This window comes from Symphalangus syndactylus, chromosome 17, assembly GCF_028878055.3.
Source record: "Symphalangus syndactylus isolate Jambi chromosome 17, NHGRI_mSymSyn1-v2.1_pri, whole genome shotgun sequence".
Lineage (NCBI taxonomy): Eukaryota > Metazoa > Chordata > Mammalia > Primates > Hylobatidae > Symphalangus > Symphalangus syndactylus.
In genome coordinates, this window is record NC_072439.2 from 96112094 (window position 1) to 96138856 (window position 26763).

The following is a 26763-nucleotide window of genomic DNA, read 5'->3' on the forward strand; positions in this document are numbered from 1 at the left end:
ATTCCTTTGATAAGAAGTATATAAAATAGTGAGGCAGAAACTAGAATGGTGGTTTCCAGGAGCTGGGAGAGGAGTGGGGGATGGGGAGTTAGTGTTTAATTAGGGACAGAGTTTCAGTTTGGAAAGATAAAAAAGCCTTGAAGATGGATGGTGATGGTTGCACAAAAATATGACTGTACTAATGCCATGGGACTGTGCACTGAACATGATTAAAATAGTAAATTTGGCTGGGCACGGTGGCCCATGCCTGTAATCCCAGCACTTTGGGAGGCCGAGGCAGGAGGATTACCTGAGGTCAGGAGTTCCAGACCAGCCTGGCAATATGGCGAAATAATACACAAATTAGCCAGGACTGGTGGCAGGCGCCTATAATCCCAGCTACTCAGGAGGCTGAGGCAGGAGAATTGCTTGAGCCCAGGAGGCGGAGGTTGCAGTGAGCTAAGATCGTGTCACTGCACTCCAGCCTGGCTGACAGAGCAAGACTCTGTCTAAAAAGAAAAAAAGAAAGGAAATTTGATGCATATTTTACCACAATAAAAATTTGGAAAAATTGATACATTTGATGTTATGTAGATTTTGCCACACACACACAAATCAAGCATCAAATGAAATCATGCTGGAGAAAGTTGAGGACCAGCATTTTGCTGGTGAAATGTTCTATGACATTAAAAATTAGTCCTTTCTGAAAACATTATGTATTTTTTAAAAAGACTACAGAAACCCAATCTAAACAAGCTGGTCCCTGGTGCAGTGTGGACAGGAAAAGGTCACGGAGCTCACCTCGCTGCTCTGGGATGACCTCAGCTCCCCTCACCCCACAGGCATGTGCTGAGGTGACAGGAATATGAGCCATCTTTCCTTCCTTCCTCTATAATTTTGTCTTTTTTTTCACATTTTTCTGTAGCTGATGAGTTTTATAATGGAAAAAAACGTTCCTTGGATTCTCTCTCTTTTATTTTATTATTTTATTTTATTTTATTATTTTATTTTATTTTTGAGATGGAGTTTTGCTCTTGTTGTATAGTCTGGAGTGCGGTGGTGCGATCTCAGTTCACTGCAACCTCTGTCTCCCAGGTTCAAGCAATTCTCCTGCCTCAGCCTCCCAAGTAGCTGGGATTACAGGCACCCGCCACCATGCCTGGCTAATTTTTGTATTTTTAGTAGAGACAGCGTTTCACCATGTTGGCCAGACTGGTCTCGAACTCCCGACCTCAAGTGATCTGCCCACCTCAGCCTCCCAAAGTGCTGGGATTACAGGTGTGAGCCACCGCACCAGGCCGAATACTTTCCATTTTAAAAACCTCATCCTCCATGCCAGACCCTGCAATGTCTCTCAAGAGGGGCCTCCACTGCCTGGAATTAACCCCTGGCGATGTGCTCTTCTCCAGGTCAGCCATGCTGGTAGGACCCCAGGGAGGGGCTAGACTCACAGTCTAGAGGGAGCAAAGTCCCAGCAGATCTTGGTGGCCAGTGGCTGAACTCCAGGTGGGCACTCTGCTCGAGGTCTGCAGAGACAACAGGAACCAGCTTCGGCCCCCTCCCCCAGAGCCCAGTCATGGGGTCCCAAGACACACAATGAGCATAAAGCACCCCAAAGTAAAACCTGTCCACGAAAAATTAAACGTGGAGTTAAGCAATGTGTCCTGAAGCACCAGAGGAGGGAAAGATTTGCCCGCCAGGACTGATTAAGGAGAGGTGCAGGGGGTAGGTGCAGAGCTTTGGAGGGTGAATGGGATTCTGAAAGGGCCGAAGGAGTGGGTGGGCCGTCCAGCTGCAGAGCAGAGCTGAGCAAAGGCCTGGAGGCAGGAAGGGAGGCTATGGTGGGAGACTGAGCTTCCGCAGGTAGCTGATCACCAGGCCCTCGCATGCTGGGTGAGCCACGTGGACTTCTTTCCACGGCTGACTGGGAATCAGCAAGGGGAATGAGTGCGAGGGTTTCGTTTATTTTATCAAGAGACCAGGGCCGGGGGCTGTGGCTCACCCCTGTAATCCCAGCATTTTGGTAGGCCAAAGTGGGTGGATCACCTGAGGTCAGGAGTTCGAGACTAGCCTGGCCAACACGCTGAAACACCTTCTCTTCTAAAAACACAAAAATTAGCTGGGTGTGTTGGCACACACCTATAGTCCCAGCTATTTGGGAGGCTGAGGCAGGAGAATCACTTGAACCTGGGAGTCAGAGGTTGCAGTGAGCCAAGATCACACCACTGCACTCCAGCCGGGGTGAAAGAGCAAGACCCCGTCTCAAAAAAGAAAAAAGAGACCAGCCCACCTGGCCCCACAGATCTGAGAAGCTGCCGGTGCTTCTCATCTTCTCATTCAAAGCTCGGATTTGAATGTTCTGCGTTACTGAAGGTTACACAGAAACACAGGGGCACGCGGGCTCAATCCAGCCTTCGGGGCAGCCTGAGCCCAACCCACAAGCTTGCCACATGTCTTTCCAAGGCTGTTTTTCAGCCTCTCATCCCTCCCTTTCAGAGAGGTTCAGAGAGTTTGAAAGCAGGCAATTAACAGGTAGAGGTGGCAGGGGGACAGGGCTGGGTGCAGGAAGCAGAAGGGAAAAGTTCTCTTTGGCCTAAAGCAATTTATTCAAGTCACATTTAATTGTACATTTTAATATGAGACTTCCAAATTTTATGCCACAATAAAGCAGACTAGGCTTTGAAATGATAAAACTAACAACCTCATCGTCCTCATGGCTGAAGCAGCTGCCAGCGCGTCACCGCGTGTAATTAAAGGTCGGGAGCTGTAAGAGCAATTGTGTTTTCCTTGATTATTACATGAAGGAACAGCTCTGTTTTGAATGCCCTGTGTGACTGAAGGTTACGCAGAAACACAGGGGCACGTGGACTCAATCCAGGGAGCCTCATTCCTCCACCTCACTGAGAAACTCGCCTTCCTCCTCACCTCCCCCATCACAAATTCCTCTCAGGGAGCAATCCAAGAAGGAACAGAGAAGTGCCATCAGCCTGATGAACAGGTTCAAGAAAGACATGGAAGGCTAGAAACCCAGAACATGGGCCTTAGCAAGTCACTTCTGCCTTTGGGAATCAGTGTCCCATCCATACAGTGGGGATGTCACATGAGATAACCACTTACGGCAGCCTATCAGTCTATGAAAAAAATTATATGTTTTTACCCCATCTCATGTGGTAAAGAAGGACAAGAAGGAAGGAGGGAGGGAGGAAAGAAGGGAAAAAAGGAAGGAGGGAAGAGAGGACGTGAGGAAAGGAGACGGCCAGGCAACACTTGTTCCCAGCTGATGCTTCCATCCTCCTTGGCTCATTTCAGACCCTCCTGTTGCACTGCCCACCACACGCATATCAATATAGTATTGATGTGCCCAGCCTAGACAGCGGTTCAACTAATGCTAATGAGCCCAGGTTCCACTGTCAGAGCCACCACCTGAGTCCTTGGAATGACAGACCTTGTTCTCCCCAGCATGAGCCATTTCCTTCCTAGCAAATTAAGGGAAATGACGAGCTTGCTCCTCACAGCAGAGGACTCTGAAGACAGGAGAATGATGACTGTGCTTCTTAAAACTGAGCAGGTGGAATGAACATGTGGCTGGCAGTGTGGATGCAGATCTGATGACAGGTGATGAAGAGGTGCGAGTTGGTGTCCAGGCTGATGTGGACGATCCCCCAGGCTTACTCTGCTCTGACCAGCCCATCCCATCCCTCCGCAGAGGCCTTTCCTCCTGTCTGGAACGGAGCTGTGGTCCTCGGGACTGGGGACTGTCTGAATCAGCTTCCTGGTCATGTCAGAGTACAGTGGATCCACCCATCCACTCGTTCATCTATTTGTGAATTTATTCTTACCCCTCCTGGCTGCAGAAAGGATTTGAGGCAATTTGAAAAATAATACTAACAAGATAGCATAAATTAAAAGTAGGAAGCGGCCGGGCACAGTAGCTCACGCCTGTAATCCCAACACTTCGGGAGGCCGACCCGGGTGGATCACTTGAGGTCAGGAGTTCGAGACAACAGGCCTGACCAACATGGTGAAACCTCATCTCTACTGAAAATACAAAAATTAGCTTGATATGGTGGCACGCGCCTGTAGTCCCAGCTACTCCGGAGGCTTGAACCCGGGAGGTGGAAGTTGCAGTGAGCCGAGATTGCACCACTGCACTCCAGATCTGCCACTGCACTCCAGCCTGGGCCACACAGCGAGACTCCGTCTCAAAAATAAATAAATAAATAAATAAATAAAGTAAGAAGCGAAGAAGGAAGACAAAAGTGAGAGACTAAAAGGGAGCCAGGAAAAAGGCTAAAAGTGAATAGCTCAAAATTCATTTTGTGATCCTGCAGCCAGTGGCACACGTGGATTACACACTTGTCTGTATGGATGCCAGGCAATAAAAATATCCACTTATTATTTTTTTAAAGGGATAGACTTGGCTGGCATGCAGTTTTGCCCGACTCTTCTCCCTGCCTGGAATGCAGAGGTGGGAGGAGCTGCAGCCGTGGGGACAAATGCCACAGGCCACAGATGGGAGACGACTCCGTGGAGGCGCTGCACCGCCCTGGAGGGTCTGCCTCTGCGCTCGCTCGCTCGCTCGTGGGCAGGCACATGAGCACAGCCATCCCCGACTGGGCTAGGCCAGGGTCTGCAGCGAGTCTGTTCCTTGCAGCCAATCGGGATGCTGATCCGGAAGGCGACTGAAGCAATGGCTAGTGGGAAACTGCCCAGGCAGCAGAGATTCAGAAGGAGGGCGGGGCAGAGGCTTCGGGGCTCTCAGCATTTAAAGGCTGGGAGAAGAGGTTGAGCCTGCAGGAGAGACTGAGGTGAGACAGCCAGAGACGGAGGGATGGGGAGGGGAACTCACCAAAGTGGGCCATGCCTTGGCCTCTAAGCTTCCCAGCAGGCAGTGCAGTGGGGAACAGGAGATTCCAACCATTTGCATAGCCAGACGAGGGGTGAGGGGCTGGAGAGGGGTAGGGTCACCCTGGGCCGGGGCCAGATGAGGGGTGAGGGGCTGGAGAGGGGTGGGGTACCCTGGGCCAGGGCCAGACGCAGGGGTGAGGGGCTGGAGAGGGTTGGGGTACCCTGGGCGGGGGCCAGACGAGGGGTGAGGGGCTGGAGAGGGGTGGGGTACCCTGGGCCAGGACAAGACGAGGGGTGAGGGGCTGGAGAGGGGTGGGGTACCCTGGGCCTGGGCCAGACGAGGGGTGAGGGGCTGGAGAGGGGTGGGGTACCCTGGGCCAGGGCCAGACGCAGGGGTGAGGGGCTGGAGAGGGGTGGGGTCACCCTGGGCCGGGGCCAGATGAGCATTTCTCCTCAGGGTCCTTGCACAGTGGACACTTTGTCACTTGGTCCAAACGTCCCCAGCAACAGGCCTCCTAACAACTAAGCCGTGAGCTCCAACGGGGTCATCTCAGATTTTATCCACCACGTGACCCCAGCCCCTCATGTGCAGCTTGGTTGAGGACAATCTCCTCCCTCTTCCTTGTATCACCCCTTTAACTGGTTCAACCCTGTAACCAGCAACCCTGAATCCTCTCTTCTTCAGGCTGAACACCCCTGGCTCTTTTATCCAGTTTCCATATGGCTGGGTTCCAGTTCTTCACCCCAGCACATCCCTTTCTGCACTCTACCCTAGTTATTTTCTACTAAACTCTCTCCGCTTGCTTAATGGTGGCTCCCAGGATTGAACAGAACATTTGAGTTGAAGGCAGTATTTTATTTTATTTTTTATCTTTTGAGACGGAGTCTCACTCTGTCGCTCAGGCTGGAGTGCAGTGGCATCATCTTGACTCACTGCAACCCCCATCTCCTGGGTTCAAGCGATTCTCCTGCCTCATCCTCCTGAGTAGCTGGGACCACAGGCGGGCGCCACCACACCCGGCTAAATTTTGTATTTTTAGTAGAGATGGGGTTTCGCCATGTTGGCCAGGCTGGTCTCAAACTCCTGACCTCGGGTGATCTGCCCACCTCGGCCTCCCAAAGTGCTGGGATTAGAGGCGTGAGCCACTGCACCCCGCCAAGGCAGTGTTTGGAATCCTCCCTGCTCTGGGGACCTCAGAACTTGGCTTCTCTGCACACCCCTTCTCCTTCCTGTTAGCCCGTGTCTTGACTCCCTGACCCAAGCTTCAAGGACCCAGACGGGAAAGCCACGCTTGCTCAGAGACAAAAAATTATGAACACCTGTGGCTCATAATAATTAAATATGTGCGACAAACCTGATTTTCAAAAACCTTTATAATAAGAAAGAAGAATATTGAGCTCTCTTAAGAGTAGTGGGGTCAAAAGGGGGACGTGCCCCAGTACCACAGCAGGTGTTGAAGGGACCCTGGGCCAGGTCCTTGTCTGCATGCCGGCTCATGCGTGACATGTTGGTCCGGTCAGGAGAGAGTTCACCCTGAGCACCTCCTACGTGCCTAGTTCCATGCCAGTGCCGTGGGAGAAAAACTAATTAATACATAGCTCTTACCCCAAGGAGCCCAGTTAGGAAATCAGCACATAGAGAATTACAGTGAAATGTGCTAGAGGCTGGGATGCAGACAACATCGCGAAGGTTCACTTCCTATCGTGGCCGAAATGCGGGATCACGAACCCGAAACACGTCACCGGGCTAACGTCCAGCTGTCAGCAGGGCTGCGTTCCTGCCGGAGGCTCTCAGGGTGAACACTTCCCTTGCCTTTTCCAGCTTCTGGAATCTGCCCACACTCCTTAGCTCACAGGCCTCTTTTCTTTCCTCACAGCCAGCAGCGTCCCATCTTCACATCTCTCTGACTCTACCCTCCCGCCTCCTTCTGTCCCTTATGAGGACCTGAGGGATCATCTAGGATCAGCTTCTGTCTCAAGATCCTTCACCTAATCACTCCTAACAAAGCCTCTTTTGCCATCGGAGGTAACATATTCACAGATTCTCTGAGATTCGAAAGGGGACACTTTGGGGGGCCATTATTCTGCCCACCCAGGGAACAACTAACTCGGCCCGTGGAAATGATCACATTTAAAAGGATCGTTTAAAGGCTCTGCAGGAGGTTTATGCAGAAACAAAAAGGAAAAGGAGATTTATAAAGAAGAATACACTTGCCCAAAGCATCAAGACAAGAAAGCATGGCTGGTGTTTGTTTGTCCTTTCTCTGATTGTTTGCTTTTCTTTGTTTACTTTTCCACAAAGAGCCAGCATCTGCCTGATTGCCTCTAGTGCTGAGAGGCTCACGACTTTCCTAGAAACCCATCTTCTCTATTCAGTCCTGTTGACAGCTCTGAACTGAGGATCTTCCTTAAATTGAGCCCTGATGTTTTCATAATCACTGGAAATGTTAGCAGACCTCGCAATGCCCAGGAGTGACTCAGCTGGACCACAGTGAAGTACTGTGCAGTGGGAGGGTCATGGTATGCAGGGGGTCTGGCACATCCAAGAGGTTCTCTGAGGCTCATCCTTGGAGAGATTGTGTTCTTCTTAAATGCACCTGGGCAGGTGGCCAGGTCAATGACTTAGCAAAGCAATGCCATTCTCAAAGCTGGGTGGTCTGCAGAATTTCAGACGCCGTCACCTCTACTCCTTTGCTATAAATCGACTAAAAATAATTTGAACTGAGAATGAATTTGAACTTGAGCTTGAAGGGACAAAACCTCAGAAACCCTGACATTTTCCATTTCTCTTTTGATGCCACTGGGAACATAAACTGCTAGGGGCTTAGCGCTGAGGAGGGGGCCCAACCCTCTGCCTTCTTCCTAAGAGCAAGCTGGGGTGCTGGCCAGCCTCAGATGGACCCTGCAGTGGAGGTCAGCTGGAGAGGGTGGGAGCTCTGGGCTGTGGGGCCTGTGAGGGAAGGCTTGCCTGGAAGGCCTCCTGCACCCCTGCTACCTCTCTGCATCTCTGTTAGCCTCCTCATTCCTGGGTGTCCTTGGTGCTGGGCAGGAGTGTTCTGGGTTCTGCTCTGGGGTGTGGCACAATGGGGCAGACCCCTGCCTTCCTGGTGCACCAGTGCCAGGAAAGCCTGTCTGCTCAGGCCCACCTCCAGTTTACAATGCACTTTTACATTTATTGCCTGCTTTGGCCCTCAGAGCACCCGTGTGAATGGGGAAACTGAGTCAGTGGCAGAGCTGAGACCAATTCTGCAGTTCCCAGCACACAAGGATGCCTCCTGTGGGCTCTGGATGGCTCCTGTTGGGTCCGGGCTGGGCCTGCAGTGACTGTCAGTCATGGCTTGCACCTGCATTTCTATCTCCTTTCTCTCACTTCCTTCTATCCCATCTGTTTCTCTCTCCACCCATTTTTCTCCCATATTCCTTTTTATTCCCACTGCTTTTCTCCATCTCATCATCCAAGACCTCGAAAAATAGTGCTTAACTCTCAGGGAGCCTTCACTAGGCTTAAAGGACTAGAACCCCTGTAAGGTCGCGATGGTCTATGACCACGAACATGAGTGTCCTCCTGGCACTTGCATCCCCCTGACCAGCAGGGCCTGGGTTGGGCAGCTGATCCAGCCCGTGCCAGGAGAAGCAGTGGGCAGTGAGGGCAGGGGTGAGTAGCTCTAGGCCAGAAGGCAGGAGACGAGCTCATGTGACAGCTCTGCCAGTCATAACCTCAGATGTGTCACTGCCCCATCGTGGACCTCAGTGTTGGCATCTGTAAAGTGAAATAATAATACCTACCTCCCACTGGGGTTGAAAGGTTAAGAAAACTGGCTTCGTGATGCCAGGTATGTATTAGATGTTTAATAAAGGTTCATGGCTGGGTGTGGTGGCTCACACCTGTAATCTCAGCACTTTGGGAGGCCAAGGCGGGCAGATCTCTTGAGCTCAGAAGTTTGAGACCAGCCTGAGCAACATGGGGAGACCCCATCTCTACAAAAAATAAAAAAATAGCTGCATGTAATGGTACATGCCTGTATTCCTAGCTACTCCGGGGGCTGAGGTGGGAGGAGTGCCTGAGCCCAGGAGGTTGAGGCTGTAATGAGATGTGATCACACCACTGCATTCCAGCCTGGGCAGTACAGCCTCATCTCAAAAAATAAAAACAGCTGGCTGTGGTGGCTCACGCCTATAATCCCAGCACTTGGTTGAGCCAGGCAGATCACTTGAAGTCAGGAGTTCGAGACCAGCCTGGCCAACATAGCAAAACCCCATCTCTACTAAAAATATGAAAATTAGCCAGGCGTAGTGGCACATACCTGTAGTCCCAGCTACTCGGGAGGCTGAGGTATGAGAATCACCTGAACCCAAGAGGCGGACGTTGCAGTGAGCCAAGATGGTGCCACTGCATTCCAGCCTGGGCAACAGAGCAAGATCCTGTCTCATTAAATAAAATAAAACAAAATAATACAAGTAAAAATTGGCCGGGCGTGGTAGCTCACACCTGTAATCCCAGCACTTTGGGAGGCCGAGGCGGGCAGATCATGAGGTCAAGAGATCAAGACCATCCTGGCCATCATGGTGAAACCCCATCTCTACTAAAAATACAAAAATTAGCTGGGTGTGGTGACAGACGCCTATAGTCCCAGCTACTCCAGAGGCTGAGGCAGAAGAATGGCATGAACCCGGGAGGTGGAGGTTGCAGTGAGCCGGGATGGCACCACTGCACTGCAGCCTGGCGACAGAGTGAGACTCTGTCCGAAAAAAAAAAAAATCTAATAAAAATAAAGGTTTCGTTGAGTGTGGCAGCAGCTGAGACACAGAGCCTCCCCTGACCTCCAGAGCCTGGACTTGGAAAGATCCATTCTGGGGTCATCAAAGCCAGGGAGCACCTGGAAGCATTGACAGGGAGGTGGAAGGCGGGCGGGTGTCAGGGGCAGATGTTGCTCATTGTCTTCTTCCTCTAGGCCTCTCAGCCTCCAGTACCCTGGACCCACCCACTGAACGCAATGCATGTTTGTCTCTTTATGATGTTGATGGAATGATCCTGTAACATTCCAGGTGTCTAATGAGGGTGTGCACAGCTACTGGGCAGTGAGTCCTGGCATCTCCCTGCCTTTGGCATGCCCTGTAGCAATGGCGATTGTTTAAAAGCTGGGAAGCCCAGATTGACTTCTCCCAAAAGAGACTCCGTCACTTCCGATGTCACCAGAGATTCAAAGCCCAACTTTTGTGATGGTCTCAGAAAGTGAAGTCAATGACAGCGTGCAGTGGGGGAGAGGGAGGAGACAAAGTGAGGAGGAACCCAGGACAAGGAGGACCCAACTCTGCCCAGGACAAGTCAAGGAAACTTCTAGAGCTGGAAACTCGGAGAACAGCAATAGTTGGACTTTCATTTAAAAACAAACAAACTGATCAAACCCAGTTAGCTCTTCTCCCTCCAAAGCCCTCACTTAGATGGCAGTAAAAGAAATTGAAATGGTATTAGCCCACAATGTCACAGGGAATGGGAGAGGATCAGCAATGGACTGGAGAGTTCAGCAAGTTTATGGAACAGAGCAGTTAAGGAGTGATAGATGAGGAAGAGAAAGCCACAGCCAGTGTGAGCAGAGAGATCCCGTGAAGATGGATTATACCGGGTACGACGTAGAAAAGGCATGATCTGTGGGAATAAAAGCCAGGGAGTTATTTAAAAGAAATTATAGTATAAGGAACAGTTGTGTCCCCATCCTTAGGAAAACAAACAAACAAAAAGTTAATTAAAGAAATTGCAAGATCCTAGAGAAATAACCCTCTGCAAACATTCTGGCTTGTAGAGGTTCCCAGTGTAACACTCAGCTTGCTCCCCCATACCCTAAAATGAAGTGGATAACCTTTGCCAGTGTGCACAAAGATCCCAAAGTCAGTTATTTTTATTGCCTTACTTTAAAAATATGAACCAACAACCAAGGGTTTAAGAGAAGCAAGCAAGCAAACAACAACAACAACAACAAAATGAAATACCAAAGAAAAAAGATGTAGTTTAGAAAGGGGAACTTCGAAAACTCAAAAATCTTAAACTCTGGTATTCTAAAAAAAAAAACAAAAAAAAAACCCCCTGCATCCATAAGACAAGAGTCTATTTTAAAAAGTTAACAGTGATTGCAGAAATTAAAAATACAATTGCAGAAATTAACATTTTTCCATAAGTGTTGGATGGAGTTGAAGAGTCTCTCAGAAGGTAGAAAAAGAAGGTAGAAAAAAAGAGACTAAAAAGATGAAGAAAAGAAAAAGCAAAAAAAGATGAAAGGAGAGGACAAAGGAATCATCCAAAAAAGTATAACAGAATCTCACAAAACTTAATAGACACGAGTCTCCAGAGGACCCTGCAAATGCCCATTTGTGTGAATGAAATAAAGAGCCATGTATGGCAAACATCAAATCAAAATCAGAACAGAGGACGTAGAGAAGATCGTAAGGATGGCTGCCAAGAAAAAGAGAGGTCCCCTGTTAATAATGACAACAAATTCCCACCAGCACCCTTGGTGCAAGATGATCATTTGAATTTAGAATTCTCTTCCCAGCTAAACTAGCCATAAAGTATGAGAGAATAAAGAATATAGGAATTTGCCGGCAAGGACTCAGGAAAGGCAATATCCTTTGGATCCCTCTTCCTAAGTAGTTGTAAAATGAGGGAGTAGAAAAGAAAGAAGACATGGAATTTGGGAAATTGTGGAAGCAACCAAGGAAAGCTGAAGATCAGTTCTAGGAAACAGCCGGATAGGGGCTGGAGTAGTTTCTAGAAATGCTAGAAAAATGAAGGAAGTGGTAGAAAGGAAACGTAAGGACAGAGGACTATTTGGCACTATAGTAAATAATATTTACAAAGAAAACATATGAAGTCTTTTTTATTCATTTTCAAGTTTCTCAACAATCACCAAAATTTTAGCTGTAAGAGAATACAAAAGTGATCAGTCTTGACTGAAACTGGGAGGTGGAAGAGATAGATGAGCATGGAACAAATAGGAATATAGATGTCAGCGCACAGAACAAGGCATTCATAGAGACCGTCTGCAGTTGCTGGGACAAGAAAAAGGTGAACTTTAAAGTTACAAATGTAATCACTGGAAGGACTACATATAGTGCCAGAACTTTTAAGTTAAATCACACGAAACTTGTTTTTTGTTGTTGTTGTTTTTGAGACAGAGTCTCGCTCTGTCGCCCAGGCTGGAGTGCAGTGGCGTGATCTCGGCTCACTGCAACTTCCACCTCCTGGGTTCAAGCAATTCTCCTGCCTCAGCCTCCCGAGTAGCTGGGACTACAGGCATTCACCACCACGCCCGGCTAATGTTTTCTATTTTTAGTAGAGACACGGTTTCACCATGCTGGCCAGGCTGGTCTTGAACTTCTGAGTGATCCGCCTGCCTCGGCTTCCCAAGAAACTTGTTTTTTAGGTCAAAAATGGTTGAACATCAAAAATGTAATACAGTTCAATCTAACATATGAGCAGAAATGTGTAATGTCAGTAAATTATAAAAATTTTTTAAATCAAATCTTATTTTATTTTTTAATTTGTTAAGAGATGGAGTCTCACTCTGTCACCCAGGTTGGTGTGCAGTGGCATGATCACGGCTCACTGCAGCCTCAACATCCGGAACTCAAACAATCCTCCTGCCTCAGCCTCCCAAGTAGCTGGGACTACAGGAGTGCACCACCATTCCCAGCTAACTTTGTATTTTTTGTAGAGCTGGGGATATGGCTATGTTACCCAGGCTGGTCTCAAACTCCTGGGCTCAAGCAATCCACCCGCCTTGGCCTCCCAAAGTTCTGGGATTACAAGCATGAGCCACTATACCTGGCCTGGACTGGCATTTTAGACATCCTCAGGGAATATGAAGCTTCAGCAAAGCTCAGGTTATATTCTTACGAAAAGCATTGAACTATTTCTGTGTTTTATATAGCAGGTCCCTTCACTTTTTAGAGAGTAGTAAATCTAGCTTCTTTGTACAGACCTACAACTTATCTAAAGATTTCATCTTTTTACCTCATATTTGGCAGAAATTTCATGGATATATGTTGTCTGTTTTCCTATGCCTTCTAGCTCAAGCAACATGTAGATCAATGTTAATTTTTTCTTTTTTAGATCTTGTAAAAACAAAAAAGCCACAAAACCCACAATTCTTTGAAGAACGAAAGGGGAAGCCAGCTGCCATGTCATGAGGACACTCAAGCATCCCTAAAGGGGTCCATATGGCAAGGACCCGAGGCTGCCTGCCATGAGCCAGCAGGGAACCGCCAACAGTGTGAGCGGGATACGTCGGAAGCAAACCTTCCAGCCACAGTCATGACGATTATAGCCCCAGCCAACATTTTGATGGCAACCTCATGACAGACCCTGAGCCACAGCCACTCAACTAAACTACTCCCAAATTCTTGACCCTCAGAAACTGTGATGTAATGTATTTTATTGTTTTAAACCACCAAGATCTGGGGTATTGGTTATGCAACAATAAATACCGAATACACACATACAATAAAACCAGGCCACGAAGGTTTTCCAGGGGATTCTACAACATGTTCAAGGAAAAGATGATCCCAGTTTTTATGAACCATTCCAGAGAGAACGTCCCCACCCTCTTTATGAGGCTGTATAACCTGATACCAAAACCAGTCAAGGATATTATATTCAATGTATAAGCAAATCTCACTAATGAACAGACAGTAAAAGTTCTAAACAAAACAGCAAGCTGAATTCAGCCATATATTTTAAATACACATAGCATGGCTTGGTTTACTTCGGGAATGCAAGAAATGAATTTACTTTTCAAAAATCTATAAATTTATTCACCATTTTAACACATTGAAGAAGAAAAATGGTATGAGCATCTCAATAGTTAAGATAAAAATGGATAAAATCTAACTTTACTGATTATTTTAAAATATACTCAGCAAACTCAGACTAGAAATGTCACATTTATTGCTGAAACATTAGACACCTACCCTCTGCAACCAAGCTGGTTCTAGGATGCCCACTGTTCTGCTCAACATTGCAGGAGGTTTCAGCCAGTGCAGGAAGATATTTTAAAATAGAAAAATAAATCAATAATGGGTGCAAGATTTTCATAGGAAGAAGCAAATTATCAGAATTATTACTAGACATAAGATAATCATGTAAAAATAAATTACATTCGTATATATTGGTAATAAAAATTAGAAAATACAACTTTTTTTGTTTTTTTCTTTAGAAAATATAACTTTTTAAAAAGATACCATCTACAATAGTGACGACAAATCAAAAAAGAGGAAGGATAACTAGGAATAAATCTAACAAAATCAGTGCAAGGTTTCTTTTTTTTTATACTTTAAGTTCTAGGGTACATGTGCACAACATGCAAGTTTGTTACATACGTATACATGTGCCATGTTGGTGTGCTGCACCCATCAACTCGTCATTTACATGAGGTATTTCTCCTAATGCTATTCCTCTCCCAGCCCCCCACCCCCTGACAGTCCCAGGTGGGTGATGTTTCCTGCCCTGTGTCCAAGTGTTCTCATTGTTCAATTCCTGCCTATGAGTGAGAACACGCAGTGTTTGGGTTTCTGTTCTTATAGTGAAGGTTTTTATAAAAAACATTCTAAAACGTCACTGAAAGATTTAAAATGACGTAAATAAATGGGAAGATGAACAGTGCTTACTGGCAAGAACACTAGGTATTGTAAAAAAACAGATTCTTCCCCAAATTAGTTTTAAATTTACTGCAATTTTTTTTTTTTGAGATGGAGTCTCGCTCTATCGCCCAGGCTAGAGTGCAGTGGCACGATCTCCCGGGTTCAAGTGATTCTCCTGCCTCAGTGTCCCAAGTAGCTGGGATTACAGGCGCCCACCTCCACACCCAGCTAATTTTTGTATTTTTAGTAGAGACGGGGCTTCACCATCTTGGCCAGGCTGGTCTCGAACTCCTGACCTTGTGATCCACCCACCTCAGCCTCCCAAAGTGCTGGGATTACAGGTGTGAGCTGTAATTTCTATTAAAATCCCAGCAGGGTTTTTCAATGGAGTTGACATACCGACCCTGAAATATTCATAGAATTGTAAAGAACCAAGAATAGAAGAAAAACAAGGTGGAGAGATGACCCTATACCAAAAATTTATTAAAGCTCCAATAATAAAGACCATGAGTCTGGTATGGGATTAGACAAACAGACCAATGGAGAACCCGGAAACCAACTCCCACATCTGCAGAACCCAGAAACAAACGCCAGGATCCAGCTTTCCTGCTCCACATCCACCTGCTGGTGTTGGAGGATCCGTTGCCCTGGACTGTGAGCACAGGGCCCGGCCACACAGGGCTGAGGCCATCCGCAGGGGAAGACAGACTGATTGGAATGTAACCTCCAGTATGAGAAAGTTTCGACTTACCTTTATACACAGAGAAAAAAACCAACTCAAAGCTCTTCCTTAGAAATCATGATGCCAATAATAATTGCTCATCCTTTAGTAATAACAGCTAACATTCATTAACATGTATTGTCTGGAGGCCACTGGGCTAAGTCATTATATGCTTTATTGCCTTTAATTCTCACAAAAACTCTACGAAGCAGGTACTGTGTTATCCTTTTTTAAGGTTCAGGAAACCAAGGCTTAGAGAATGTAAGCAGGTGTCTTACCCAAAGTCCCATGCAGTTAGTAAGTGGTAGAGCTGGGATTTGAATCCACAGTTGTCAACTCGCCAGCCCCTGTTTTAACCACTGCCTCTCACAAGCACAGACATTCAATTAAAGCAACAAAGGTTTTACAGCTTTCAGTTGGAAGAACAAATGAGACTGTGACAGCAGCTGAACTAGAATCAAGCTTATCATTATATTCATGAATAGCAGTCACATGTTAGCTGCTCCATAAATGCTTGTAAAATGAGGTGGCAGAGTTCCAGGAAATGCAAATCAATCCAGTTTCAAAATGACACGTTGCATGGATGCAAAGCAAGTGGAAACTCACAGGAGGCTCAGGAAACATGCTGGACATACACTGGGCACCTGGAGGGAAGCCGCTGCCTTTTCTTCCTCTCTCAGCCTCACAGAAGTCGCTTACCCCGAGAATGCTCATGCATGAATGGAGTCCAGTGCCCTCTCAAGTAGCCCATAGGTCAGAGAGACATGAAGTGAGAAAAATGGGGCAAGGGAAAAAATGGCGAGAGCTCTACTTCTCAAATAAAAGTTGATAAAGAGGGCCAGGTGTGGTGGCTTACGCCTGTAATCCCAGCACTTTGGGAGGCCAAGGCGGGCAGATCACTTGTGGCCGGGAGTTCCAGACCAGGAGTTTGAGATCAGCCAGGCCAATATGGCGAAGCCCCGTCTCTACTTTAAAAAGTACAAAAATTAGCCGGGTGTAGTGGCACACGCCTCTAATCCCAGCTACTCAGAAAGCTGAGGCATGAGAATCACTTGAACCTGGGAGGCGGAGGCTGCAGTGAACCGAGACGGCCCACTGCACTCCAGCCTGGGCGACAGAGCTAGACTGTCAAAAAAAAAAAAAAAAAAAAAAAAAAAAAAAAAAAAAAAAATTAGAGCGACAGCCTATCCTTTCCCTCCAGGAAAAGCCATCATCACTTGGATGGCATGTGTTCCTTTATCCACGCATTGATTTCACAAACATTTGCCGGCTTACTCTGTGCAGGAGACAGGCCCCGGCCTGGAGTTGTCCCCTTACTCAGTAGACACTGAAGAGGCACCTCTCTCCACCAGACGCCACGCCAGGCACAGCGGGGCAAGGATGGGCCCAACACAATCCAGCGCCCCCGGCAGTGTCAGCGTACACCCGAGTGGGAGCTGGGGGAAGGCAGGCAACCACAGTTTACAAATGTAAACCTTAGTTTCCAGGAGCGGGCGGGGGACAGAGAGAGGAGGGGTTGCGGGCCTGTGAGAATGAAGAGCAACAGAGCGAAGAAGGGGAGGAGGAGGGAAGGGAAGGCGTGGCAGTGAGAGAGAAGAGGAAGAAGAGAGGAGGAGTGGGGAGGGAAGGGAGAGCAAGGCAGCCCCGGGTCTGGATTCCCCTCCGAACCACATCTGGTCAGGTTCTAAGTAATTAGAAGATTGTCCCATGGACTTAACCAAGAGCTCTCTCTCTGATTAATTTTCGAAAGAGTTGGCCAATTTTAATCATAGCAAACACGATGATCACGGTGATCGCGGCCTGAACAGCTAAAAGCAGAAAATAAAACCCCCAGAACGGGCTACGATCTTGACCTTTGCCCGTTGTCACCGGCTGGGCCCACACCCAGGGTTCTGAGCTGTTGGGAGGCAAGGCTGGACGGACAGGGGCTTCCGAGGAGCTGTCCGCAGCGGGGTGGAGAGGCGGGCCCCGGGGGCCCGGGCACTCCGCGTTACCGCCCGGCAGGGCCCAGAGCTGCAGGCCGGCGTGCGCCCCAGGGCCTGCGCACCGTGGGGGCTCTTCCCGGCCCACGAGGCCTGGGTGCTGCCGCAGCCACCCCAGGAAGGGCCCCAGGCCACAGTCGCAGCGCCAAGGGTTGTGCCCCAACAGGACCTCCGTCAGCCAGGGCAGAGCCCCAAACACGTCGCCAGGCAGGGTCTCCAGCTGGTTGTGGTCGAGCTGGACGCTCTCCAGGCTGCTGAGATTGCGGAAGAGCGCGCGGGGCAGAGCGCGCAGCCTGTTGCGGCGCAGGGACACCTGGCGCAGCTTGCCGAGGCCGTGCAGCAAGCCGTCTGGGAGGGCGGTCAGGCCGTTGGAGTGCAGGGCGAGCACCTGGAGCTCGCCCAGGCCCTGGAAGGCGCCCTGCGGGAGCGCGCTCAGCCGTGGGCTCAGAGTCACCCCTAAGGACTGCAGGCGGCTCAGGTTGCGGAAGGCGGCGGCGGGCAGGGTGCGCAGCTGGGTGCGGTTCAGCCACAGCTCCTGCAGGCCCCCCATCTCCCCGAAGAGCACCCCCGGGAGCTCTGCCAGCGGGTTCTCGAACAGAGTCAACAGAGTCAAATTGTGCGAATGAAGAAAGAGCGCAGAGGGGAGAAACGCAAGGTGGTTTCTCGAAAGCGTCAAAGAACTCAGGTTTGGGAGCCGGTCGAAGGCCCCGGGTGCGATGGAACGGATGTGATTTCGGTGGAGCTGCAGCTCCGTCAGGGCGCCCAGGCTGTTCAACAGCCCCGAATCCAGAGACACAAGCCGGTTCGAGTGGAGCAGAAGTCTCTCAAGCTTAGCCTGTGCTCCAAGCAACCCCTTGGGCAGGTGGGTCAGGTTGTTTCCCGATAAATCCAACAACTTCAGGTTCCCCAGATTCGTGAAGAGCCTGGCAGGAAGGAAATCGAGCTGATTCTGGTTCAGAGCGAGCTCCTGCAGGTTAACCAGTTTCTGAAACATGTTTTGGTCAATGCCCCTTAGCGCGTTGTAGTCCAAAAACAACTGCTCCAGGAGCACCATCTTATCCAGCAGCGCACCTGGAAGATGCGTGATTTTGTTGCGCGACAGCCTGAGGGTTTTCAGTTTTCTCAGGTCATCGAAGGTGCCGGGGTCAACGGCGGAAATGTGGCTGTCGAAGATCATGAGGCGCTGCAGGACGGTCATGCCACTGAAGCTGTGGTTCTGCAAGACGCCGCGGCCCATTCCGAAGAGCAGGATGTGCGTGAGGTTGGTGGGCAGGCCCAGCGCGGAGATGCGCGCCACGTCGGCTCCCGAGCACTGCGCGGCGTCCCGGAAGACACACTTGCAGGCTGGCGGACAGGGGAAGGGCTGGGAGCGCAGAAGCCCGAGCACCGCGCACAACAGAGTCCTCCTCAGCATGTCTGAAAAACCAACCGTGGGAGTGTGGTCAATACACAGGAGCGTTCGCGCCCGTGCTGAACCCTGGGATCCTGCACTTTGTGCAGAGGCACAATCCTTTCGCCAGAATTCTCACTCCCTCTTTTCTTAGGACTACAGATTTCCCTACGTGATGAAAAGACATTCATTCTACACTGCGTGGTCTCATTCTTTTGCTTTATTGATTTTCCACTCTCAGTTTAAAACATTGAGATTAAAGCGTTTTTAAGCTACCGAATAGCCAATACTTTAAAATCCTTACATAGAGAATTAAAATAATCATTCTCACATTCAAGCTCACAGACGTCACACAGCAATGTCCATTGTGAAAACGGCTCTGCTCTCGACTTTATAACTTACCCTGCATTGGCTATAACCAACAGTCAAGAAGGGAACAGCAAAGTCTGCAGCCACCACCATCTGATTCTTTCGCTCACAATCATGCTATTTTCACAGTACCAAGTTACTCTATTAAAACAAAGGACACCCCCAAAACAGCGAACACCTTCAATCAACAGCCAACAAAAGCATATAATAATACCTATCACTTTACACCATGCATTGTTCTCAGCGTTTTATTTATACTATATGCATTTAATCCTTACAATAACCTTAGGAGGTAAGTATATTATCCCTGATTCAAGGATGAAGGCACAAAGGCACAGAAAGTTTCAATAGTATAACTAGGGTCACATAGAATTTGAGGGTAGTATTTCTGACTTAGCCATAAACGTAAAGAGCTACTATTTCTAAGATGCCTAACTAAAGATAATACTCATGGCACTGAATTTTCTGTGAAATGCGCACCATACTACTAATCTGCCAAAACAATGTTTCCTAAGCGAAATTTTACATAAATTGCTTCTTGTGCAATTGTACTTCTCATGCACACACAGACTAAAGAGCCCTCTAATTTCCTATACTAATGTTTAAAATATTTGGCCTTACCTGAAATGGTTCTGCACTCCAAAGCAACTGAAAGACTTAGAGCTCCGCATGTGATTCGACACTTTCCAAAGGAAGAGGGTGGTGTGCTTGCATCCTGAGGATAAAGACTTTACCAGAATAGGTCAGGAAAGGACCCTACCTCAGAGCCCATGTTCTGGTTTTCAATGACAAATATCTTCAAACTGAGAGACCATATATAACCTGATTCCTACTGTCAAAGCCAAGAGCAGCGGGGAGAGTTTTTCCATAAATGGCACAATATAACTCTGTGATGCCAGGGAAGTTTAGTGATAAAGCTGGATCATTGCAGTAGCCACACCCCTAGATGGCCACACTTTCCCTGGGTCTTCCTTTTCATGCCACATGGCCCTAATTTTCCACCCAGGTTTTTTTTTTTTTTTTTTTTTGTATGTGTTGTTTTTCTTTCTCTGCTTAGCCATAAAGCTAAGAACATTCTCAAATGCTCCATTTTTTTTCCTTTTGGGACTAATAAGGCTAAGAACATCTTTGAACATGTTCAATAATGGCATTGCTAGGTTGCAGGGTGCTTGCTCACTTGTTCTTTTTTTTGGTGGGGGAGGGGGACTCTGTTGCCCAGGCTGGGGTGCAGTGGTGCGATCTCGGCTCACTGCAACCTCCGGTTCCCGGGTTCAAGCAATTCTCCTGCCTCAGCCTCCCAAGTAGGTGGGATTACAGGCACACACCATCATGCCCGGCTAATTTTTTGTATTTTAGTAGAGACGGGGTTTCACAGTGTTGCCCAGGCTGGTCTTGAACTCCTGAGCTCAGGCAATCCACCCGCCTCAGCCTCCCAAACTGCTGGGATTACAGGCGTGAGCCACCATGCCCGGCCGCTCCCATGTTCAGTTTAACTTGGGAAGGTCAAACTGTTCTCCAAACTGGTTGTATTGGTCTACAATGACACCTACCATTTATGAGCGTTCCTGTGCTTCCTCTCTGCCCACACTTGGTACTTCCTAATTTTTGCCATTTCTATGAAAGGTATCTCAGCATGGTTTTAACTTTTCCTTTCCCTGTTTAATGATGAACTTGAACACCTTTTCACATAATTAAGGCCCACTTGCACTTCATTTGAGAAAGTTGGGTTTCCTTTTGCCCATTTGTCTATAGGCAAAACATGTCTATGTGTCTTTTGAGCACTCTGATAATGCTGTCTGCATTAAGACTTCTATCTTTCAAGACACCATAAAAAGGGGAAAGATAAACCACAAACTAAAGATATTTGTAACACCTATAGCTGACAAAGGCTTAATATCAGAATATATAAAGAATGTCTACATCATGGGATCCGATCACCCTTTGATGTAGCCTAATGCAGTCAGAGCTCAGTAAAGCCTGGGTTGACTGAAATTACCTCCGAAGTCCTGCAGTCCTGGACCACAGGGAAGAGCCACTGCCTCTGCCAGGTATCGCGGCAGGTCTTTCAGTTCTGATCAAGGAACGCAACTCCAGAGCCCAGAACTGCTACACTGATGACCTGGTAAGTCCATCATGCATAGGCACATAAAGTGAAAGCCTCCCCACCCCCTTGCCCATGAAAATGCCAGGGAGCCAACATGACAGACTGGGAAGGCGAGCTGTGAAACAGTGTAAGATGCCTATGTCTCAAATTCTTGTGACCCTTCTTTAGCCTATTTCCCCAGGAAAACCTCCAGTCAGAATGGCCTCTACGTTTTGTTCCTTAGGAAGACACTCTGATTGTCCAGGAAGGGAAAAGTAGGTATGGAAGTTGCAGAGAGTGGGGGAACACTCTTAGTCCATGCACTGAGCAAGTTGATGAGGTAATGAGAAGTATTTGCAGCAAGGAAGTTGACAGCTCCAGTGCTTCAAGTCTCAAGATTCTGTATCCATTACCAGGTCAGAAGTCTGCTGTCAAACAGTTACCTGGCTTGAGGGGCTTGGCTATTCAAAAGCAGGTCTGCCTGGGTGAGATAAGCCTTTTTATTCTGAGGGAGACTCACTGGGCAGGGCACAGCAGGGAGCAACCACACCCCAACTTGGACCACGGACAGTCTCACTCAAGCCCCTAGGACTCCCTGCCCCTTGGCAGTGATACAGGGGAAGGAGAGACATGCAGAACTGTGCCCACACCAGCAGGCTGTGAGGACATGATCATACATGCCGCACAAACCATAGAGACTGTTAAGAACTTGAGCTAACCCCTCGAATTCATCACACCACAGCCAGCCACATATTCCCTAGCAGAGGCTCCATGTCTCCTGGAGCTGAGCTCCATGGAAACAACTCCCACCCACACACAAAGGTCCTGTCTTCTCTGGGATTTCTACAACCATTTTCTCTCTCCATGGTATTAGCTTTTGGTTTGATTCTCCCAAATATTAATAGATTATAAGTCCCTACTCTTCTATTTCACCATTTCCCTCAGACCTCCTCGCATTTAACATTTGGCTCTACACTGCATCTGACTGAGGGGTTTCCCCAGGATGCTCACACACACAGGGTATGGTATGCGGAATGTTGTTCTTATTTCCTTCAAAATACAGTTTCTTTTGTTTTTTTTTTAAAAAGGAAATGGGGAAGTATTATTAGGCAGGAAAATAAATCCACAAAGGGTAGTATTCATGTCACTAAAAAGCAAACAAATGAAGACACAGAAAAAAAAGTATTCATTCATTAAAATTTTTATTTTGAATAGCTTCAATCAAAAAAAGTTTCATAAGATTATTTACAATGCTGAATGTACAATTATGAATGTATGCCTTTTTGACAAGAGGGTACCATTCTTGAGCAGCAATACAATTTTAAAAATATAAAGATGCAGTATCATTTCTGATATAAAGTTACTTAAAAAAATCCAAGGTCTTAGGGAATTCACAAATCATAACTAGAAGTAACTTTTATTAATTTAATGTACACATAATTACCAAATTTTAATACATTAAAAATGTGTAAATGCCCACAGACTGTACAAAAATTAACACCCCATTTTGTTAAAAGTTCCCAACCACCTCCCACCATAAATATACAAAAACCTATTTTTAGATATGTCAAAATTGCATGCATGAATATTTTCTAAAGCTTGAATTTTGCTTTTCACTGGATGTTATCTATAGCTGTTTTTGTAACAGACTACATAAACATTGATATATTATTTACCATGCCTTTGAAACTGTGCAGGACTTTCATAAACATGGGGAACAAAATAAATAGAGTAAAAACTGCAACAGTTTTGTTTAGATGCAAGTGCAATTTGGAAAGCTTTCGAATTTAAGGATTATAAAACTACTATAAAAGTATTTATTTTGTTGTTGGCTTAGCCACTTTTATTCAAGCATTATTTGCAGCATTGCTTTACAGCAGTTGGTGCTAGAAGATACAAAACTTATAGTTATCACTATTTATACTCGAGGGAGAAAAAAAACTTTAAACAACCCTGAGGGAGACACACATTAAAAATCTTGTTATTTATTTAAAAAGTTAAAAAGTTACATATCATTATTTAACAATTACTTTCCCAGACATTTCTGTCCTTTTAAGTATGTGCATAAATAAAATTTAAATCAGCAATATTCATCTTAATACATCAAAATAATATATGTACAGATTTTAAAATTTAGGTCTGTATAAACTCAAATAATTTAATGTGAAACTCAGAATCAAAATTACTATGTAATGGTGACCTACGAGAGAAGACTCAGTCTACCCATGGCACTGAGTAGAACCCACACCTGGCTTCACAGGTATCCTTCAAATAACATTCTCAACGTGAATAACCCACCTTGTTTATATTCAAATCTAACTTCCTACAAATGCTTTTCCATCCACCTAAACACCTCATTCCTTTGAAAACAATATGGACAGATGAGATATAAAACCCTTATTAACTCTAAATGTTAAAAAAGTGGGGGGGGGGGTGTCAAAAATAGCTCTTTATGATCATGCTCTTAAAGATGTTAAATACAATCTGATAATTGAATTTTTAAGCTGCTACTTAGCAATTACTTTCATTATATGCTTCAATACTTAAACCAAAGAATAAAATGCACAATTGTGGAAATCACTGAAGAATAACACAAGCATATTTGAAATGAATATGGAAATTATAAAATGATCCAGAGAATAAGTAACTATAGAAAATAGTGCTATTCACAGCCCAAGAGGTCTAAGATGCATAGCTTCATAGAATCATTCATGGAACAACTGTTATCATCTAATCTGTATTAATAGCATACTATACATTTGATGGAAAACTTTGATTATATTTTTGCAGGAATCATCAGTGGCAATAGCAGTAACAGTGATCCTGAGTGTAATTTCTATTTTTCTATAGTTACCAAACATCATCCAGGTCTTTGCAGCATAAAGAGTGAGAACCATTTGGTTCTAAAATTCTAGGTAAAATTTGGTAAATTTGTAAATATCTGTTGGGAAAAGAATGATCAGCTAGAAGTAGAAAGCACAAGCAAGCATGTTACTGGCTCTGGAAGAACAGAGAACAATGTCACACTGTTTTAATAGTTTAGCGTCCGTTTTATAGCACGATCAGTTTTCTGTGTTGCGGTAACTGTGGGCATTGCCAGACTGCTGGATCCACCTAGAAAAGGCGTTTTTTACAAGTTACCTTAATTTTGGCAAGAATTTAAATGTTAATCAGGCCAAACAGAAAGGTGAAAAATGTTTCTCCACATCTTTTTTGGCTCAATGAATGTCAATTTTTTAACTTTATTTCCTCAATTTCTTTTCTCCCAGAAATTTCCGCATCAAATATGCTCATCTGTAACAATCCAATTCAAAATAGACATGTTCTGACCTCTGGCGCCACCTAATGGCATAAAACAAACTCATCAAATTCATATTGCTTTGAAAAAACGGCAGCCATTCAAATCCAATATTTTTTAAGCCTCATTATTGATAAGACAGAGACATACATCAAACCTCAAAAAATTTTATGAGGTAAAATTCTAACTTAAAAAAACTATTATCCTATGTCTTTAGGTAATTGAAAACATAGAAGAAATTTTTTAAAAAACATTTAAAGTAACACAAAGCCTGACAGAAACAAATGTGAAGAAACGTTAAAAGAGGAATCTACATCTACTGCCAAAAGAAATGAATCTTATTTCCTAGTGAAAAAGCTTCTACAACATTTAACAGAAGCAAATTAGACTACTGACACCACACATAGCACAGGAGCCATTTAAGAGCTTTGAGAGGCATCTCAAGAAGGCAGTGAAGCACCTTGCTGATTAGAAAAATAAAACCCAGGCAGTTTGTACAGAAAATATAAAATCAGAAATGGAGATTACCTGAGTTGTTCTATAAGCAACACCATAAACACTCATTCCTAACTCCAGACCATCACAGGGAATTGGCATATGTTTATATAGAATTCTTTGGAAGAAATATTGGAATCAAATGAACACAGGTTTTCAGTATATTTTCACTGGAGGCTAATTAACACTCATTTTCTTTTTATCAATCACAAATTTAGAGCCTGTATATAAACACAGACTTTTCTAACAAGGGGGTTGTGAACATAAATGTGAAGACGTAAACTGGTCTCAAAAACTGATGTTGAAAAACCTACCAAACACCAAACTTCTCCTGTACCCAATATAAAGAATATCACTGAGAGTAACAATCAAGACAATTCTGGAAATGTATGTAATATTTGGGTTACTGAATGAAGATACAGGACTTTATGGATTGACTGTTAATTTAACTGTTAGGACGGTATCTTTTTCTGTTTTTATTTTAAGGAAGAGCAAAGCTCTCAAATAAGTTACTATATCAGAAGAGACATAAACTGAAATAGTGCCATTCTGACACACAGGATCAGAAACTCCTAAAATCACATATTCCTGAATACTGCTATCAGCAATACCACTGAGACTGATTCACTGCTATGTTATGGTGATGATTTGACATGATCCATTCTCCTTAACTAAAGCTTTAGCTTCTGTGGTTGTCTGAGGTTTTGGTGGCCATTCTGGATCAACCAAGAGCTCCTGCGCCAGATACATGTACTTTGCCTTTGGTATCTTCTTTCTACAGCCCAGGGCCCAGGGTAAGCAGCATTTTCCCCACCGATCCACTGACTCCTAAAAAAATAAGAAAACAAAACAACAACAACAACAAAAAACACCCCAGTTGATTAAAGGCTTGTTGTTTTCAACAGGTTTGTTAAAGCACACATTAGCAGAGAAAAATAAGAGGAAATGACTTCTGAGCACAACAAATGGGGAAAAAAAAAATCCATGTTAAAAAAAGGCAGCTTTGGCCGGGTGTGGTGGCTCATGTCCGAAATCCCAGCATTTTGGAAGGTTGAGGTGGGAGGATTGCTTGAGCCCAGGAGTTCGAGACCAGCCTGGGCAACACAACGAAACGTGTGTTCTTTTGTTTTATTTTGTAAAGGCAGCTTTCAATTATTTAGGAACTGATTATTCTTTAGATTAGATTTTTTTGGGGGGATAACCAATGATTTACTTCATTTAGTTTTATATACCTATACTCTTGTGTACTAACACATTTTAAATAACTTGCAGATATGGATTCTTTACCACAGAATATCTAATGTATTAAGAAGAACCTTAAGCCATTCAGAAAGAGAAAACATTTTTAATATTTAATTTGAAAATCTTCACATTCTGTCCCAAACTATCTTTCGGTACTATTGCTCCTGGCAACTTAGCCGCATGATCATTTTTGGAAGAAAGCCGTGTACAAGTATCCTTGTTACTGTTAATATCATCTCTCAAAACATGAAGTAAATATCGTTTGGTCAAAATTAGGGCTTCAATCATGTTTAATGTCAATTACGTCTTTTAAAACCTCATCCTTACTAATATAAAAAACAATACTGTTTCATAATGATGGTTTCCGTTGGTGCTCCATGACTGGAAAGGGGTATAAAACAGGTACTATTGCTTAGTATTATTTCATTGCAAAAAGCTCTGCTGTCACTGAAATCCTTCTATCAATCCTGATGTTTTTAGTGAATGTGGCCATAGATAAATAATCCTTGGAGAACAAGAAAGCAGAGTCCCTGGTTAATGCATAGAAATGTAAACTCAAAAGAGGGCTAAAAAGGGCCCTCAGAATTTGTCTCAATTGAAATTTGAAATAAATACAAATGACTACACCGGGACTCGTAGCAGTTATATTTACCTCTAAAAACAGCCACTTCGTAATGATTTCGGCTGTTGCTTCTCCAAAATGAAATTTAAATTCCAGATCAT

At 45.6% G+C, this 26763-nt stretch overlaps 2 protein-coding genes across 6 annotated transcripts in view; both read right to left on the reverse strand.

The window, feature by feature from the left end:
• The window catches only part of GP5 (glycoprotein V platelet), a 229586-nt gene extending 210942 nt beyond the window's left edge, over positions 1–18644 (reverse strand). Inside the window, exon 1 of the mRNA XM_063622003.1 lies at positions 16308–18644. Coding sequence (XP_063478073.1) covers positions 16895–18577 — 1683 coding nt within the window. The 5' untranslated portion in view covers positions 18578–18644 and the 3' untranslated portion in view covers positions 16308–16894. The remainder of the gene's footprint in view (positions 1–16307) is intronic.
• Positions 18645–22190: 3546 nt separating this feature from the next.
• ATP13A3 (ATPase 13A3) overlaps positions 22191–26763 on the reverse strand; it is an 85440-nt gene continuing 80867 nt past the window's right edge. For all 5 annotated transcript variants that reach the window (XM_063621998.1, XM_063621997.1, XM_063622000.1 and 2 more), the window contains one exon: positions 22191–25626. In XM_063621998.1, coding sequence (XP_063478068.1) covers positions 25429–25626 — 198 coding nt within the window. In that variant the 3' untranslated portion in view covers positions 22191–25428. The remainder of the gene's footprint in view (positions 25627–26763) is intronic.